Source organism: Microtus pennsylvanicus, chromosome 7 (genome assembly GCF_037038515.1).
Source record: "Microtus pennsylvanicus isolate mMicPen1 chromosome 7, mMicPen1.hap1, whole genome shotgun sequence".
Lineage (NCBI taxonomy): Eukaryota > Metazoa > Chordata > Mammalia > Rodentia > Cricetidae > Microtus > Microtus pennsylvanicus.
In genome coordinates this window covers 110178566-110198882 of record NC_134585.1, presented here as the reverse complement: position 1 = coordinate 110198882, position 20317 = coordinate 110178566, and the positions used below count along the sequence as shown (strand labels likewise).

Here is a 20317-nt window from a genome sequence, read left to right as displayed (position 1 = left end):
CTTTTGACCAAACATCCCAGAGCCCCTGGATATAGGGGTACCAAGGGACCTCACTTTTGACCAAATAACTCCCCTCAAAAGGGCCCAAACAGAGCACACTCTTCATTCCTATACTTTAGGCCAGACAAATGATTCACGGTTTAGCTTTATTGACATTACAGTAGACAGGACGAACACATGCTCTATAAAATATACATTCTTATGTGAGAAAATATAATCAATACCGCGAAACAGCCACACTGAACAACGTGGCTTGTATATCTTTAGAGGTGCCTTACAGGAGGGCTGCTTAGCTGGCAGCCTCTAACGGGAAAAGAGAACAGAAGACAGCAGGAAGCAGAAGTCACTTGTGGGTGAAGAAGCCATCTCCAGCAGCCAGGACATACTTAAAGGGTACATGAAGTATGAAGATCAGTTTCTCTTTGGAAACAGTCACAGTTGCTACAAACTCACTGCATGTCCAACACCAGGCGCAGACAAGTCAAGCTGCTCTGCACCTTCACTCCACCACTTGGTCATTACCAGCGCTGCAAAGAAACAATTCACAACCGAGAAGGAAGAGACCCAAATCATAACTTAAAAGCACACGGGGCTGCGAGAGTGCTTACCTGGGTTTGGTTCCCAGGACACCACACACCAACCTCTCCTTCCCCTCCCACCTTCTCACAAAGTCTATGGGTCTTGGGTTTTCAGATGTTCTAAGTGCAGTTTCTAATACATCCCTAATTCAGAAGCTTGGTACTTCTGCCAACAAACTAATGTTCAAAAAAGAACAAGAAAATCTAGGCTAAATGCTGTATCTTTAGATCATGTTCCAAACAAAAAGTTTAAAGGGGAAAGGGAGGTGCAGCACACCTCCATACTGGACTGGCAGAGAGCACCACCAAACAGAAAAAAACTTAGCTCAGCCATTTATGGTCCCATCGTTTTTATAACCACTCATTAATCTGTAGCAAAACATTTCAGCCGAGGCTGCAGCTCAGAGGTAGACCACTTGCCTGGTAGGCAGGAGGCTATAGATCAATCCCCAGGACTGCCAAAAGGAAAAAAAAAGAAAAAGCCCAAAGATAGACCAAGTTTCACATAAAAAGAGAACAGATGTGGGAGAACATGAACTGGTCACTCACAGAGTTGTAAGCTCAAGGCCCAGCACCAGGGGAAAACAGCCACACTTACCGGCAGCATGTCAGTGCATAGCCAATGAGAAAAGGCTATCCTCACACACTTGGGTAAAACATCCTAAAACTGCAATACCAACTCCACTCTAGTTGGGCTCCATGGGCAAAACCAAAAATTAATCAAGACAGACATACCTATAGTTGCCACACTTGAGAGGGTGAGGCAGGAGATTGAGAGTTCAAAGCCAGGGGGCAAAAAAAAAAAAAAAAAGCAATATTTTTTTTTTTAAAAATCAGAGTAAAGAGTTATAATACAACACAGGCTTAAATTTTTTGTTGGAGGAATGGCACTTGTGTCAGAGTATAGGGTTTTTCTTCAGAGAAAATAATGCTACAATTTCATGCTTTTAGCTGGGAACAGAGGGTTTAAAAAAAAAATCCTGAAGTGTACTAAACCAAACATAAAGATCAAAGGACAAACTCCCAAGCTAATGACAACATGGCAGACGTCACAGGGACCTTGCCCGTGTTCCACTCCATCGGAGGACTCTGCAGCATGGCTAGCAATGACGTCTGCACACGCCTCCCACAAAGGCAGGTTATTTCCATCACCAGAGAAGTGTACTTTATACCTCTCTACAACCAGACGTACAGAAAGACTTCTCTCGTGTCCCTCTTTTCACAGAATGGCTGACAGAGCCGTAACTCTTGGTCCTTTACAACCCTTCACTGGGCCACGTACAGCCTGCTGAGTGAAAACTGCCTGGGCAAAGCTTCTGAGGTGGGGTCTTACAGACAGCTGTTCACAGGGCTGGATTTCACATACTTCCTATCTGGACAGCAGCCTGCAGATGAAGGTACAACCGGCAGAAACCCATCAGCTGGAAGAAGCGCTGAGGAGATGCCAATTTTATCACTATTGGAGGGTAGACACTGCTTGGTCAAACATGGGCAAGTTTTTTCAGGAATTCCTTTCTCTAATGTAAGAAGCTATTGTTATTCTTAAAGCAGAAACAGGCTCTTCCCATCTGTAGATGGATTCCTAATAAGTTATGTAACAAGCCAGGGATATCTGGGAGGGAAGTCCAACATTTCACAACCCTTAGGAGACCAGCCTGACACCCCAGCAGAAAGGTCACTGCTGAAGCTTGGAGGTGACGTCCTGGATGAAGTATTTCTAGAGGACTGGGTCAGGGCCTGCTTTCTACCCTGACAGATCACAGCTGACAGCGCGCTGAACTCTGACCACAGAACAAGCGAGCGGCAGCACACCTCCACTCTGAGCCCACGTGCTGGAGCACTGCTGCTCCAGAGACAAAATGCAGCTTTTCAATCCAGACGTGAGTCTGTTTACTGACACTGTTTAAAAGCAGAGACTGTTCCCTCCCCTGAGCATTTCTTAGACCATTAGTCCTGTTTTGGGGAAATAAATACAGCTAAAGTCAGAGCAAGCAGCATGACTCTTGATCTAGCTAACAGCTGACAAAGGCGGCTCTTTACTGAAGTAGCACAATCCTCTCTGGTTCCTGGAGAGCGGCTTAGAGCAGCTAGTAAACAGCCTCTTTCCACAGTAAGAGTCAGATGTGGCTAGCCAGGGCAGCACTAGGAAGGGGCCGGCTCTTAATTTCTAGTCAGACCACTATAAAACTGGAACACAGTCCAAAAGGAAGAAAGCGTATGGTTCAAAGGGATGAAAGACTATAATAATTTTTTAAAGGTTCAAAATGAAAATGAAGAAAACATGACCATTTAAGTAGGAGGCTGGTATTACACAGAGGACAGGTTGAAAGCACGCGACATTTCGTTAGCATTAGTGTTGACATTTGTTGTTTACATAAAGTTTTTTGGCTCCCGAGGGCACATTTCCCTTCTTAATACGCTGCTACATTCGTGGAGGAGATTAAAAACAAAGTAAACATAAAAAAAAAGAACAATCTTTGGTTTCCTTGTCATCAAAGCACTTTGCTGAAAGAAGACAATCCCCAGATAAGCCATCTTCTATGCTCACAGGGCTGTGGCAAGGCTGCCAGGCTCTGGAAGAACAAGACATTTATGCTACAAGAACAAGATTATCACCTGGCACTTGTAAACAGACGGCGAGTGATCGGATGTGCGGACCTTCAGGCGTGAAGCAAGCAGTTAATTACACCAAGCTCGAGTTTGTGAGCACACAATCACAAAGTACCCTGTCCCTCTACTTGAGCTTCGTGACAAAGTCTTAGAGCTTTAAACAGAGTTTGTAGACCTCACTAAACTAAGTTATGCAAAGTCTATGATCTTGAGAAGTTGCTGCCCATACAGTAACTAGATAGGCATTATATATAATTTGGGCATATCAAAAATATTTACACTGTAGCCAACACACAAGGTCAATGAGTAGAAAAATTATTTATAAATGTACATATATTTACAATGACATCCCTGGTTATAGGGACAAAACAAACATACAACACACACACAAAAACAAAAAACAACTCCAGAAGAATACAAAAGCCTTTGCTCTGGTACCAATTGGCGAAAGGATTCCAGCCGAGGACCTTGAATATCAAAGTCTCGGCCTCCATTCTCGAGTCTCAATCAGACTCAGGAGAGCTCAGAAGTTATCTCTGTTCCTTGCTTGGAAGGCAAAGTAAAATGTCAAAGCAGTAATGTCTTCTCACGACCATTCTGAGGACTGGGGCAAGCCAGCAGCTAAGCAGCAATGACACCCTTCATGGCAAGCAGTGCACACCTAGGCATGTCACTGTGAGGCCGTCTGGAGGGACACTTGTCCATCGTCTTCTGCCGGGGTTCTGTAGTACATTTCTGCCAGCCACTACCTTTTCTTCGCCAGGTGTAAGGCCAAACATCAGGCTACTTTGGTGTGGCCAGATATAATTCGAAGCAAAGAGTAATGCAAACGCTGACTTTGGGGGTTCTTCTCAACTCTGAGGTAGTAAATGAACCAACCTGAGTCTCTGCTCAGACTTTCTCGTGGACGGGCTTCATGTGCCCTCACTACCATCTTGAATGTTCCGAGTCCTGCTGAAATCAAAAGTGTGGTCATGTAACTTGTGGCAGGACACAGGTGAGGAGCAGTTTGGATCCCTCTCTGCCAGGCCCTCATGTCGCGGAAGCTGTGGTGACTCAAGGACAGGCTGTTGGCAAAAGGGAAGCAGGCCTGGTTCTCTGTTCATGTTCCACAGAGGCCGCTGAAATATTTCTGAGAACAAGAGACAAGAAATATCATCAGAGACAGCAGGAATTTCAAAATTAATTTCTTGGTATCGTTTTTTAAAAATGTGTATGGGTGTTTTGCCTGCATGTATGACTATATCACATGTGTGTCTGGTACCCAAAGAGGCCAGAAAAGGGAACTAGATCTCTTGGAACTGAAGTTACAGACAGTTGTGAGCTGCCACGTCAGAGCTGGGAATCGAACCCAGGTTCTCTTTAAGAGCAACAAATGTTCTTTATCCCCAGCCCCCTGATACCCTTTTAACCTAATCATCAAAAGAAGTAAAGATGCCCAGAATCCTTGATAAGGACACTGAGATCACAATGCCAACATTAAAAACAACAAAATAAAAACTGGAACTACAAACTACCAAACCTTTATATTCAACAGAACTAAAAAGCTAGTTTCTAATACCATGCTTTTTTTCTTCACCTGCTAATTTAGTGGCTTTTCTGCTTTAAAAACTGTGTTGGCAGCCGGGCGGTGGTGGCGCACGCCTTTAATCCCAGCACTAGGGAGGCAGAGGCAGGCGGATCTCTGAGTTCGAGGCCAGCCTGGTCTACAAGAGCTAGTTCCAGGACAGGAACCAAAAGCTATGGAGAAACCCTGTCTCGAAAACAAACAAACAAAACAAAACAAAACAAAAAAACTGGGTTGGCTAATTTCATGTCAACTTGACACAGGCTGAAGTCATTAGAGGGAATCTCAACTAAGAAAATACCTCCCTAAGGTGGGGCTTATCGGGTTATAATAAATAGCTGTATTTATCAGACCAGGATGAAAACCTGCTAGCTATCTGATGGAGAAGGGTCATCTGTCTTTTGGTTAAGGTCATTTGTCTATCTGTTGCTTTCATTGGTTAATTAACAAAGAAACTGCTTGGCCTTTGATAGGACAGAAAATTAGGTAGGTGGAGTAGACAGAACAGAATTCTGGGAAAAAGAAAGCCGAGTCAGGCAGACACCATGGATCCAGCCACCAGGTCAGACATGCTGAATCTTTCCTGGTAAGACACCACTTTGTGGTGCTACACAGATTATTAGAAATGGGTTAATCTAGATTTGAGAGCTAGCCAGTAAGAGGCTAGAGCTAATGGACCAAGCAGTGTTTAAAAGAATACAGTTTCTGTGTAATTATTTCGGGTAAAGCTAGCTGTGCGGAGCTGGGCGGGAATGCAGCCCACCGCAGCTCCCTACTACAGAGTGGCGCCCAGACATGGTAACTAACTCCACATAAAACCTGAAAAAACACTATACCTTCCTGTGTGACCCTGTGATGTGGGATTCCCCTCTGTATGTTGTGATTATCATTAATGAATAAAGAAACTGCTTTGAACCTATAGCAGGGCAGAACTTAGCTAGGTGGAGAAAATTAAACTGAATGCTGGGAGAAAGGAGGAGGAGTTAGAGAGAAGCCATATAGCCCTACTGGGCAGACGCCGGTAAGCCACAGTCTTGTGGCGATATACAGATTACTAGAAATGAGTTAAATTAGTATGTAAGAGTTAGCCAAGAAGAAGCTAGAGCTAATGGGCCAAGCAGTGATTTAAATAATAGTTTCTTTGTGATTATTTTGGGGCTGAGCAGCCAGAAACCAACAAGTGGCCTTCCTCACAACAACCTTGCAATTACTGCCCTGTGCCCCATTCCCCATGTTCTTCCTCTGAGAGGAAGTGACAGCTGATTGGTCTAGAAAGAGCTCTGTTTTGCTGACAAAAGCTAGGTATATGGTGCTGTGATTGCTTGCCTGACAGAAGGGCAAACAAAACACGTTAGGTTTTTCATGCTGTATGTGTAGCACTTCATATCTCCATTATTTAAATGAAGATAAGTAAAGACCTCAGTTGACACTAGCTAACAATGACAATTATTCTAGTATACTAATTTGTTTCCTATGAAATGAGTGTACTACGATAGAACAGAAAGGCAGATCAGGTGAAAGTGAAATCAAAAGTTCAGAAAGGAACAAAAGCATCCATTACCACTGCTCATCTGCGAGAAGGGAAGCTTCTCAGTCATCCTCTCATGGTTGGTGGGAAAGGCAGAAAGCTCTCTCTCTGTTGATGGTATCAGACTCTCCAGAGTAGCAGCATCTTGGGGAGGATGTGATAAAAATGTCTCTTTGGGCATCTGAACCATGAGGCTGGACAGAGTCTGATCCAGAACATCCTCCTCAGCAATATAGGTGTATGGACAGTATTCTCGGGTCCTCGAGTAGATGTTGGCATTGTCATAACAATCTGAACAGATCACCCGGGTACCAGTGCCACCTAATAAGATGGGAAAGAACCCATATGCTTTTCTGTTAAGGTAGAGTTTTGTCATAATCAACTTTCTTCTACAGTTGTAACGTTTACTACACACTTACTTTATAAACCAGGTGAGATTTCAAGGTCCTTATGCGAATTAACTCACTTTTTCCTTACAGCATCCCCATGGAGCAGATACAGTTCTCTCTCCACTACAGGAGGAAGAGCTGAAACGTGCACCTAGGCATTCCGGCTTCAGAGCCCAAGCTCTTGAATTCTAATGTTAAATCTCTGTCTAGCCTACAGAGACTAAACTCCAACCCTGGGCTTTAAGACAGGCCTGAACCTGTGCTCTGAGATACAGCTTGGCTTGAGCAAACGAAAGCATGGCATGAGAGCCCATGTTACTTTTATGAGTCAATCAACAGTAACTTCTCACATTATCCCTAGTCAAATCCACCTTCCTGGGTCTGTCACCTTCTACAGAAGTGAGGGGGGAAGGGCAAGAGGAGGCTCTAGTCACTTTACTAGGGGACAGCCCTTTGAAGTTCTCCATTATAGGCTGAGAGTCATATTTTACTGAGTATCTACCTGTCAGGAGGAGAACCTAATGTCCTTTGGATGCTATCTGAAGGATGCTCATCTCTACAAGGGCAAGAAACACTTGAAAAGAGTTTCTAAAACATCCTCTTCTTGTGATGACAGAGATACAAGAGCCTCGGCTGTGTCCTTCAATTCCTGTTTAAGGGTAACATGTTTTGTTTTTAAGATGGCCTCCTCTGGTTAAGACTTTATAGTCAATTTTCATTCCATGTTGCATGAAGTTAAATGTTCTAAGTATTTTACCTTAAAATACTGCCTCAGGCTAATAAGAAAACTACACTGAACAATAAACCCTAGAACAGGCTGAAAGTGTAACTGCGAACAGTGAAGTGCCTACCGTCAGTGCCTTTGTGTATGTATCCGTTGGCAGGAGGCATAAGTTGCTGATGACTGCCTGCCTCAGAGTTGCTGTAGCCTTCCTGTGGTTCAGACAGTGTTCCTTGGGAAGACAAATAGCTGGGAATGTCTGCAGGCAAATTAAGCTCCTCTGTAAAGAGACATCTGTAACTCTCAAACTCAGGCAGTTGAAGTCAACATTCAGAAGGCAATTTTATAAATATGTTCTACTTTGACACTGTCCTGGAAAACGGTATGGACTTGGGACCCCAATAGCTCGTCATATTCCCTTAACATAATTTTTTAAACTAATGTTCTTCTCAGAGTTTCATTTTAGAAGTATGACTTGGTTTGCCTAACATACAGGCTATGGGTTCACTCCCAGAAGTACCAGCGGGGGGTTGGGGGTGAGCGGTTAACAAAAGGAAAAACAAAAAACTAAACGCTAAAATCTTATCTACAGCTACACTTTAACAATCTCTCTACCTGGCTTGCTTCTCTTGCAGACCCTGGGTAAAAGACCTAGTTACACACAAGGGTTCAACTCTCCCCTAAAACAAACTATGGTGGAAATGAACCTTAGGCTCTATAGAAAGATATATGTATCAGCTAGGCATGGTTCACCACACCTGTAATACCATGCCAGCACACAGGAGGAGGAAGCAGAGGATCACTGCAAACTCAATGTCAGTCTGTAGTTCCAGGTCAGCCAGGACCATACACTGAGATCCTCTCAAAAGAAAAGAACAAACTGGGCACGGTGGTGCACACCTTTAATCCCAACACTCTGGGGGCAGAGGCAAGTAGATCTCTGAGTTTAAGGCCAGCCTGGTCTAGAGATCAAGTGATGATAGTCAGGGATACACAAAGAAAACCTGTCTCAAAAAATCAAAAGACCAAAACAACAAAAACCCCACAAGAACAAGGAAACCATGCCTGTAATACAATTTTAAGAGCTAAATTTAGGGGGAAGTATATATAGTATATACAAATTCTTACAAATTTTTCCCCAGATAGGTTATTTTCATCAGAAAAAGTTCCTTACATCTCTTAGCAAGTAATCAATCACAGTACTCAGCTTTTTTATTTTTTACTAAATCCTACAATCCTAAGAATACGCCATGTGTCATCTGGGTGCCACTTACCTGTATTTGTGATACTGTAGTCTTCATTTTTCCTTCTCATATGATAAATAACAATGACCCAGATCAGAGAAGTGCCGACGACACAGCAGACCACAACAATGATGACAATGCCAACTGTGGTCCAACCATCATCCTCATGTCCAATGCTATTCTGAGAAGAGTCACAATTGGGGGATGAAATGACATTTAAGTAAATATGTCCTCGTTCTGTCCCAAGGGTATTAGACATAATGCAGGTATATTTTCCAGCATCTTCTAGCCCAGCATCTACAATGATGAGAAGCTGATTGGCTGCAGCAAAGAAGTGTCGTTCTGTTACTAAGAGCGGCCCATCATCTTTGGTCCAATTGAGGCGAGGAGCAGGACTCCCTCCAGCTATGCACTGCAATACTGCCGTTTCACCTCGAGTGATGGTCTTGTCCTCCAGAGGTCTAACAAACGAGGGTGTCTCTAATAGGAAGTTAAAAATACTATGTTAGGAAATTGATACCCTAAGACTATTAAGAGTATGATGAAATATGTGGTTTTATGAAGATTAACAGTTAATGTTTCAGAAACACAAAAGCCTCAAAAAAGAAAAAAATCTAATTATGAACTGGTTATGATGATGCATGGCTGTAAACCCTCTACTCAGGAGGCCAAAGCAAAAGGATTACAAGTTTACAGCCATTTCAGCAAATTAGCAAGACCTGTCTCTAAGAGAAAGAAAAGCAGGGTTGGGATGCTAGCTCAGTACAGCACTGGCCTGGCACACACAAGCCAGGGCTACTAGCCATTAGTGCTGGGATTTCTACTGTTTTTAAGACATGTTATCAACATAACCAAGCTCTTGATCCTTCTGCCTCAGCCCTCAAGTTAACACACTTCTTTTAAAGGTTTTTTAACAGTCAGATCAGAGTGGCTCACCTGTAACACATAGTGAGTTCTCAGGAGTTATAGAGTTTTCCTGGGCTATGGGGGTAGTGGGGGAGAAGGAGGAAGAAATGACCCCACAAAACTTTGTATCTAAGAAAACAGAGACCTGAACTGCCTTGGATTCAAGGCATACATTAAAAAACATGTTTTAGCCAGGTAGAAGTGGTGTATACCATTAATCCCAGCACTTAGGAGGTAGGAGGAGGCAGATCTCTTTGATCAGCCTGGTCTACAGAGTATGTTCCAGGACAATCAAGGCTACACAGAGAAGCCCTGTCTCAAAAAAAACAAAAAAAAAAAACAACAAAACAACAACAAAAAGTTAAAAAAAAAAAATCACATCAAAACGTCCAAGCAGCTCTCAGAGGCTCCAGTAAAGCAGTGGTCCTGACAAAGTAAGCATACCTAACACAGTGAGTGAGGCATTTGCTGAGAGGCCGCCTGCGATATTCTGTGCCATGCAGCTGTAGATGCCCATGTCTTCTATCTTCACGTTGGCAATGAAGAAGACATCATCCTCGGGCATGACATGCATTCGTCTTTCTCGGGCTGCAGGAAAGTCAGTACCACCGTCTTTCTGCCAGGAAATCTGAGGTGCAGGGTGTCCTTCTGCAGCACATTCTAATCTGGCCATGGCACCAGTGCGAATGGTTAGATCCATAGGAGTTTTTAGAAAAGATGGCATCTCTGTTCAAAAAAATTGCAGAGAAAGTAGGCAAAAGGAAAACACGCACAAGCACACAAATCTAATAATCTAACAGGTGAAATTCTGATGTAAAATGCTTCATTTCTTTGAGAAAACATATTCTCTGGACTGCCAATGAACCCAGCTTCTAAAAGCATCTTTCTCACCAGCACCTGAATGTGTGGAGCACAGTAGCACTGTATTTCTAGAGTACACACCACGCCTAGTGACCATGCTGATGAGAAGGAAGTCAGAAAGTCAAAGTCTTTCCTGAATATCAGTTTAGAACTTGATATTTAATACTACTCTTTCACTTAGAAAGTTAAATGAGACTTCCCAATCTAATATTAACAAGTGTGAAGAGAACCATGGGATTTTTTTGTTTGTTTGTTTGGTTTTAATTATGCTTTTAAAAATCTAACTTAAGGGGGCTGGAGAGATGGCTCAGCAGTTAAGAACACTGGCTGCTCTTCCAGAAGTCCTGTGTTCAATTCCCAGGAACCATATGGTGACTCACAAACAACCATAATAAGATATGGTGCCATCTTCTGGCCTGCAGACAGACATACAGACAGAACACTATACATAATAAATAAATATTTTTAAAAATCTCATTTAAGAAACACTGGAGCAGGGTTCAGAGCTGGAGAGTTACCTCAGTAGTTAAGAGCATTTGTAGGACTTGGGCTCAATTCCCAGCACCCAGATGGCAGTTCACAACTGTCTGTTACTTTAGTCTCAGGAGATCCAATGCTGTCTTCAGGCCTTCATGGCCATCAGGCATGCATGTGGTACAGACATACATGAAGGCAAACCACTCACACACATAAAATAATAAAATAAAATCTTTTTTTAAAAGCTAGAAATTCAAAACAGAAACAGGAACAGGACACAAATATATCTTTTGGTTGCTCACAGCCTAAAATGCTGTAGTTACTCAGTTCTCATAGACAATAAACTAAGTTGCTTTGGAAAACTTTTCTTATAACTACTAGGAGAGCTTTATTTTCAAAATCATTAAGGCCATATCGGGGAACTATGGAGACCACTGGATCTGGAGATGTCCTAAACACTCTTGAGTATAGAGGACACAGCTAGCATATCAGAAAAGAATTCATGGTTTTCAAATAATTGTGGTTTTGGAAAGAAAATGAAGACCATCAAAAGAATGTCTTCAGGAGAAACAGAAGTAGGAGTAAAGCATCTCCTGGGGCAAAGAGTACAGGACAGCAGGTAGGGGGGTAACCCAAAAGTCCACCCCTGCCATATGCCACAACCAAGAGAAAATAACACTGAGAGTTCCCCCAAATGTGGGGTGTGACCTAATTTTCTTGGTCAAGTGACTTATAATTTAGGTGTGAAAAGTACTTCCAAGTATACTTGCCCATCAGCATGGCCAGATAGGCCAGACAGTCATAGCATATATTCCAAAATTATACAAATAAGCAAAAAAGAAAGTATTTCAAAAGTCAAGTAGCACAATTCCTTACCATTCACAGTCAGTTTGGCTTTCTGTGAATAATTAGAGCCAAAGTGGTTAGTGACAATACACTGGTATTTCCCTTCGTCTGTGAAGTTCACATTGAAGAGGTGCAGGACACTAGTGTATTCCAGAGCTTCTTCAGCCTGCTGCCGATAGCGAACAAAATTCTCAATATCCACGTCATAGAGGATTTCACTGTCCTTGCGCCACACAGTAGACATGGGTGAATCACTGCTGCTCACCGCAGTGCACGTCAGAGTCACATTAGCACCTCGCAAAGCAACTGTGCTTTCAGGATGTGTCCTCATCTGAGGCTTCAGAAAATCATCTAAAGGGAATAAATGCAAGTGGCCAAGTCAGTTATTTTTACTTCAGATTCAATTTTAAAACAAATACTGTAAAACTAAAAGCTTCATTCACAGGGGTTAAGATTGAAGGAGACTATAAAGAGCTTAAATCCCTTGTTGTTGGTTTTTTATTTGCTTTGTTTTTTCAATAATTTATTTATTTATATATTTCATTTTGATTTTTCAAGACAGGGTTTCTCTGTAGCTTTAGAGCCTGTCCTGGAACTATAATTTATTTATTTTTATTTTGTTTGCATTGGTACTTTGCCTGCCTGTATATCTGTGTGAAGGTGTCATATCTTGGAGTTATAGTCAGTTGTTAGCTGCCATGGTAGGTGCCGGGAATTGAACCTGGGTCCTCAGGAAGAGTAGTCAGTGCTCTTAACTGCTGAGCCATCTCTCCAATCCTATCTAATCCCTTGTTTAAGGTGAGAAAAGTAAACTCCAGTTAAACAGTTTGTTCAAAGGCATTAGGCAGTGACAGAAGGTGGGCTGGAACCCAAGTTCTGGATGTCAGCATCCAGTACTCTTTCTACCATCCCTCAGGACTCTTAGATGCTTACTATCCATTTCCTAAGCATTACCAATGAGTGGGGATAGATGTGGAGAAAAACCTTATGTAAGAATTTCAAGGTAAATTCTAATTCTACCATACCATGTATGTACACACAATGTATTTATGTTCCATATATAATGATATATATACAAAATGTTTATGATAACCATTGTCAGTTCTGTAAAATACAGAAAATGGGAACAGTAACTTACTTTTTCAAGGAAACTACTAATAAATACATGACTTGAAAGTACTTTGTACATAGCTTTGACATTAAATAGTGAAGAATTCAAACAGGATAAATTCACAAGTGAAAACTGGTTTAGGACTGGTGAGTGCACTATGGATTCAGAGAAGCTGCTAGAGAAATCCTGAACCAGTATCTTTACCATGTAACATTCCATCGTGCCTTCAAAGGTGTAAGTGGGATAGTATAAAACATATGGTATGAGGCAGACCGGTGGCACACACCACTAATCTCAACCCTTGTGAAGCAGAGGCAGGCAAATGTCTGAGTTCCAGGCCAAGCTAGTCTGGTCTGCATAGTGAATTCGAGACCAGATAGAGTTACACAGTGAAACCCTGTCTCAAAAACATATAGTATGCCTTACATTTAAAACTAAGTAAAATTCAAAGTATGACAGTGTAAGCAGAATTCAATCCACTGTAAAGAAGATTTAATTATTAAAAAAAAAACTTTCCAAGTTGAGAAAAAAAATAAAAATTTATTCTTGAAGTCATAAATGTTATATTCAGGACATACTATCTGAACATACTGTCTATGACTGTCTCTACTGTCTCAAAGATATGCTGTCACTTTGAGCCCTAAGAAATTGCATAAAGGGGCTCGAGAGCAGTTAACAAGAGCAGTTAAGAACACCAGGTATTCTAGCAAAGGACCCAGGTTCAGCTCCCAGCACATTAGAGCTAACAACCTTCTGCAACTCCAGTTCTGGAGGATGTGATGTCCTCTTATGGCCTCCTGGGCACTGCACACACATAGTACACAGACATGCATGCAGGCAAAACACCTACATACATAAAATATAGATGAATTAAAAAAAGAAAAGAAATTGCATTTGGGTCAGGGAAATGTCTCAGTGGGTAAAAGAGTTTCCATCAAGCCTAATGACATGATCCCTCAACACTCCCAGTGGAGAGGACTGACTATCCCAAGTTGTCTGTCCTTTTACCAAAAACTGCATCCAAAAAATGAAATTGATGATTAGAAACACATAATGTTATATACTTAAAATTATAACATTGCTGATGGCCACATAAACTATTGCATTTTCAAAATTTGTCTTGTTGGTTCTTTTCAAAATCTACTAAAAGTCTTCTCGTAGAAAAAAAATACATAATGATTCAGAAGTCTTACTTCTAAAGTTAATAATTAAAAATCCTGAAGTCTTATCCTCAAGTTAACAATTCCTCTCAAATAAAGCCAGTGAGAAGGGAGCACTGAGAGGGTCCCTGCATTATAAAGACAAACAAGAACAGTGAGGAAAACAACCATTTATAAAACACTAAGTCAAAGAATACAAAATGTATCCTGTATTTGCAAAGGACAGAGAGCAACACCACAGGGGCATAAGATGGGCTCTCGAAAGCCATCTGGGGGTGGGTTTTTGTTTGTTTGTTTTGTTTTTGTTCATCTCCTTTATTTTGTTGTTACAATAGTTAAGAGAAATTTAAAAACTTGAAAACAGAAATACAAACCACAGACAAAATCTCTCAGGTCCACATTCAGGATGCTTTGCCCTGCTAACCACTCAGGATGCGCACAGCTGACATTCACAGAATGGTGAAAGTTGTTATCCACCAGCCACTGAAGCAGCCACTTCAAATGACAATCGCAGAGCAAAGTGTTTGTGTTCAGAACACTGCAGAAAGAAAACAAGGAAAAGAACCTTTCATTTTAGCTTTACTCTAGTTTCTCCAGTATAACTTTGCTACACATTTATGTATAGCAAAAAAAGTTCACCTAATTGTAAGAAAACAAACAGCCTTAATTACATGTCAGTGTTATGAAATACATCAAAAAAGACTGAAGGACAAGAGAATCATTTTAGATTAAAGACAAGTAAAGAGTCATTTCATGCATGCATGTTTGTTATGAGACAAGAGTTACGCAGGCTGGCCTCGAACTTAGAATCTCAGAAATACACAATGACACCTACCGACACGATTCTTGTTTGGGGGTAGGGGTTCTAAACAGGGAGGGATATACATGTGTATATATTATATGCATGTGTATATACTTCTGTGTGTTTGGTTTGTTTGCTGGAGATGGGGACTCATATATTCCAGGATGGCTTTGAGTTCACTACACAGGGATGACATTTAACTTCCAGTCCTTTTGCCTCCACATCCCAAATGCTAGGATTTACGGTTGTGCAACACCACATCTGGCTTAACTGGGAACTAAACCTAGAGTTTCTTAGGCATGCTAGGAAAGCACTTTACCACCTAAGCTGCATATCCAGTCAGGGTGATATTTCCGATATTGGAAAAATTTGAAGATAAGCAATCTTCTAGATATAATTTTGTAAATGTTAATTTCATTGAGTATGAAAATGACATTGTAGCTATGTAAAAAATGTCCCTGGTTTTAGAAAATACATGCAAAGCTATTCAGAAATAAAGTATCATAACATCTATAATTTTTTATTTTAATATGTGTTGAATGTTTTTCCTGCATGTATATGTACTATGTGTATATGCCTGGTGTCTGAGGAGGTGAAGAGAGTATCAGATCCCCTGGAACTGGAGAAACAGACGGTTGTGAGCATGAAATGTGCGTGCGGAGAACCAAACCTGAATTCCCTGCAAAACCACCAAGTGTTCTTCACAGCCAAGCCAACTCTCCAGTCCCTCGATGTCTTTACAACTTTTAGATGGTCTGAAAACAAGACTTATATGTACAATGTCTACATAAAAACTATATATGTGCAGAGATGCAAAGGTGAAGGTGAGAAAAGAACAAGGGGCATTGGGTAAGTCTGTCAGAAGGTGAGTAACTAGTATATTCTGGTGAAAGGGGTGTGGATAGTCATGTACCGGGCTTATGTTCCTGACGTTTAAATTCTTGAAACATCGTGGGCAAGGCTAGTCACAGATTTTGAAGCACTGAAAGAGCTCTATGTGGGAAGTATACTGCTATTTTCAAATTATTTCATCAAGACTTAAAGCACTTTAGCCCTCTGGCAATATACTTCAACTCAGAGTAAGAGCCACTTTTAAAAAATGTTGTCTATAAAACAGATCCCTTTGAGGAATCAGTGTTTTTCTCTCCGTGATCCCTTAGCAGAGAAAGCAAACAATTTGGGGAACACTACAACTCATTCTTTGTGCATGATTTAAATCTCTATTAACTAGGTGGGAAGGGGGATCATGCCACAGTACATGTATGGAGGGTCACTCCTTCCACTGATCCGGGAATCCAACTCAGGTCATCAGCCTGGGAGCCTAGAAACTGTTTTTACCTCTTTAAACCATCTACCCAACCCTTAAAATATTTTTAAGTCTGCACTTATTAAAATTTCTATGCTTTTTGGTGTTCCTCCTCACGCTTTGTGATACTCTTGAGAGTTACATATAAAAGATACTTTTTGCTAATATTTTATTATATAATATTCACACACTTCAGGGAAAACTGTGTGTGTGCGTATACACTGTTAGGCTCTTGTAGGCAAAGTAGGTGTGAGAGGGGTAGAAAGCAAGAGAGAGAGAGAGAGAGAGAGAGAGAGAGAGAAGAAAACTGTACTTGAATTGAGGTTGTCCTCATGTCTCAGCTTCCTAACTGGTAGGATTATAGGCCTGAGTCACTACCCTTGCCTGATAAAGGTTTTCTTTTCTTCTTTTAAAGGGAAACAGGTAATATAACCACACAAGCATTGTCTGCCCTATTTTTTAGACACAGAAATCAAGACCTAGCAGATTTATAGTGTGGTGCCTAGTGTAGATAGTAGACTAGAATCTGGAGCTGCCCCAGCTTTGTATAACTAAAAAGGTAACAGCCCCCAACCCCCTCTCAGCTCTCCTAGATATTAGTAGCCCAAAAATACACTGCCCGTGTCCTCACTGCCATTAATCAGACTTAAAAAGAAAACCTCAGGAGATTCTATAAGGGCAAGAAATAAAAGCCCCTGGACCTGTGACCCAAGATGAGAGTTATGTGCCATCTATCAAGCACAAAGAGAAGCTGAAAACCAAGAAGTAGCAGTAGAAGGAACTGCACCCACTGCACAAGTATGCAGTCAAGACCTGACGTGGTCAAGGCAATAAAGTGCAAGACTAGCAAATATATATATGTATCACTAGATGGTATAAGCCCTTAATAATGGGGGCACATTTCTATGAAAATAAAAACAAGGTTCAGTGGCTAAAACAAACTGTAAACTCAAGTTTCTAAATCCAGAAAAGAGTAGCATGGTGGCACACACCTTCATGTGGGAGGCAGAAACAGGCAGATCTTTGGGTTCAAGGCCAGCCTAGTCTACAGAGCGAGTTCCAGGACACTCAGGGATACACAGAGAAACCCTGTCTCAACAAACAAAAACAACAACAAAAGATTAACTACAAAGATTCTTAGATGTTGGTCTCAAAGCATCTTCAGAGTTAGGATGAATCTTGGCAACTATCAGTTCCACATTTCCCCAGTTTCCACCCAGCAACAAGCAAGAAGGCAGGCTATACAAGACTGATTACGATTACAGCATCTCTCCTGATGCAACTAACAACTTTGGGGGAAGGCTGTTTCCTTATGTACCAAGTCAGGACGCTGGAGAATAAATGGAAACATTATCTCAGAAAGCTGGCGAGAGGTACGAGAGCAAACTAGAGGACCGAGAACTCAGTACAGACTGACAAATCTGCACTACAGAAACCACAAAGGGGAGTCTACAATAGGCGAATCTAAAGAAGCTAAGTAAGAAGGTGAACCCAAGGAAAAACATATAGTTATCCTCTTGGATAAGGGAAGTAGACAAAATTGCCGGGGAGAAAAGTGGGATCTTGGGGGTGAGGTGGGATGGGGGTTAGGGGAGATGGGGAGAGAAAAGGTAGAAGGGAAGGAGGGGGGACTTGGGGAAACAGGAGGATCGGGATAAAGGAAGGTTGGATAGGGGAGCACGGAACCACAATTCTTAGTTAAGGGACACACTTTAGGGTGGGCAGGAGACTTGACCCTAGAGGGGCTCCCAGGTGCCCAAGCTGAGGTCCCCAGTTAGTTCCCTGGGCAGCTGAGGATAGGGAACCTGAAATGACCCTACCCTAGAGCAATACTGACGAATATATTGCATATCATCCTAGAACTTGCATCTGGCGATGGATAGAGATAGAGACAGAGACCCACACTGGAGCACTGGACTGAGCTCCCAAGGTCCCAATGAGGAGCAGAAGGAGTGAGAACATGAGCAAAGATGTCGGGACCACGAGGAGTGCACCCACCCACTGAGACAGTGGAGATGATCTACTGGGAGCTCACCAAGGACAGCTGGACTGTTACCAAAAAAAAGCATGGGATAAAACTGGACTCTCGGAACATGGCGAACAATGAGGGCTGATGAGACGCCAAGGACAATGGCACGCGGTTTTGATCCTACACAATGTGCTGGCTTGGTGGGAGCCTAGCCAGTCTGGATGTTCACCTTCCTAGATATGGATGGAGGGGGGAGGACCTAGGACTTACCACAGGGCAGGGAACCCTGACAGCTCTTTGGACTGGAATGGGAGGGGGAGAGGAGTGGGGGGAAGGGGAGAGGGGTGGGAGGAGGGGGAGAAGAGTGGGAGGAGGGGGAGGGAAATGGGAGGCTGGTGGGAGGAGGTGGAAATTTTTTTTTCTTTTCTTTATTCTCCTTTTATCAATAAAAAAAAAAAAACTTTAAAAAAAAAAAGAAACCACAAAGGACACAACAATTCTCTCTCTACAACCACTCCTTCCCCTTTACTCTTGTTTAAAAATAAAGCCAGTTCTCATTAGCTTTGGCTCATTATTTATAGTGCAGTGAGAATAGTGCTTGACCACCGTGGCTTTTTTAAATTGGCTTTGCTGGAAGTTTTCAAAGCTTCTCAGCAGGTTAGGAAGCCAAGTCAGGAACTGGCCACCAGACATAAGCTCCAGGATTTACCTTCAGATAGTTCTTCTGTCCTAAAGGCTCCCCAAATACTCAGAAGTTTGTGGGACAGCCAGAACATGCTTACTTATAAGGAAAAACTTTTAAGTTTTTCCAGGAGCCTTATAAACATTGGTGTCTTAAGGTCAACCTGAGTTCCTTAAAACTCTCTAGTCATACCTGACTTTATGTCACTCAAATATGATATTTTAGTCAAACTCTCCAATTACGTACTCTTAAATGGGAATACAATCCAAGTCACTTTACATAACAACTATATTGTCATGAAAATAATGATACCCACTAAGTTTCTGAATTCTGGAGAGCTCTATAGATAGAGGAAAGCAATCATATCCCCCCTAAAGATATAGTTTGCCAAGTTGTTCCAAGTCATAGAAAGCCTAAGAAAAAACAGAAATGAGTTCCTTAAATCTGGAAAGAGAACAGTAAAGAACCAGCAACTTGACTGGTTCAGTCATCATCGTCATCATCATCATATTATTATTATTACTATTACTATTATTATTGATGAATGGTCTTCCTAAGTAGCCCTGACTGACCTAGAATTCACTATGTAGGGCTGGAGAGATGGCTTAGAGGTTGAGAGCACTGACTGCTTTTCCAGAGGTCCTGAGTTCAATTCCCAGCAACTACATGGTGGCTCACAACCATCTGTAATGAGATCTGGTGCACTCTTCTGGCATGCAAGCATACACAGAAGGGATGTTGTATACATAATAAATAAATCTTAAAAAAAAATTCACTAGGTAGTCCAGGCTGTCCTGGAACTCAGAGATCCAACTGTCTCCCCTTCTTTAGTGTTGGGATTGAAGACAGGCGCCATTAAGCTCAAGCCCCATAATTAATTTTTGAAGTGTTTTATTTGTGTGTGTGTGTTTGGGTATTTTGTCTACATATATGTCTATGTACCAAATGCATGCATGGTACCCTCAGAGGTCAGAAAAGGGCATGGGATCCCCTAGGACTAAAGTTACAGACAGCTGTCAACTACCATATGGGCGCTAGAAAGTGAAGCAGGGTCCTCTGGAAGAGCAGATAGGGCTCTTAACCACTGAGCCATCTCTCCAGCCCCCATAATTAATTCTTGCTTTAACTTTGGATAATAATTTCATAACTCCACTAATTCCTTCATCAGAATTCTACAAGCTCTGAGAGCAATGGTATAAGTACCAATGTGGTTATTATAAGTAATCAGAAACCTGTTCTTGTCTAATCTTTTCCATGAACCTTTGTCATCACAGATGATTATATTTTACTCTGATGTGTTCCTGAAAGTTTCTGCAAACAATACAATACAAAAGTGCTTCAGCTTCAAAGAGGTTCATGGGAAATGTGGTTAAGAGCTTGTTTTATTATGCAGTTATTCCTGTGGCAAAAAAAAAATTCAAAATTATGATTGCTAACACTAGAGCAGATAGCAAGAACTATAAACAAATTTCTAAGAACTTGAAAAAAACTTCCAAAGTATTTTAACCAACAGAATGTTTAGTATCACTTAATTGACGTTTTCCAGGTAACATACCACAT

At 41.6% G+C, this 20317-nt stretch overlaps 1 protein-coding gene across 2 annotated transcripts in view; it reads right to left on the bottom strand.

Moving 5' to 3' along the window:
* Nucleotides 1–127: 127 nt before the first annotated feature.
* Lrig2 (leucine rich repeats and immunoglobulin like domains 2) overlaps nt 128–20317 on the bottom strand; it is a 51295-nt gene continuing 31105 nt past the window's right edge. Inside the window, exons 12-18 of one of the 2 annotated variants that reach the window (XM_075981722.1) lie at nt 14373–14536; nt 11758–12078; nt 9988–10269; nt 8668–9117; nt 7524–7673; nt 6317–6604; nt 128–4320 (exon numbers count right to left, since the gene is read on the bottom strand). In XM_075981722.1, the coding sequence (XP_075837837.1) occupies nt 4103–4320; nt 6317–6604; nt 7524–7673; nt 8668–9117; nt 9988–10269; nt 11758–12078; nt 14373–14536 (1873 nt within the window). In that variant the 3' untranslated portion in view covers nt 128–4102. The remainder of the gene's footprint in view (nt 4321–6316; nt 6605–7523; nt 7674–8667; nt 9118–9987; nt 10270–11757; nt 12079–14372; nt 14537–20317) is intronic. The other variant, XM_075981723.1, reaches the window with a different exon arrangement.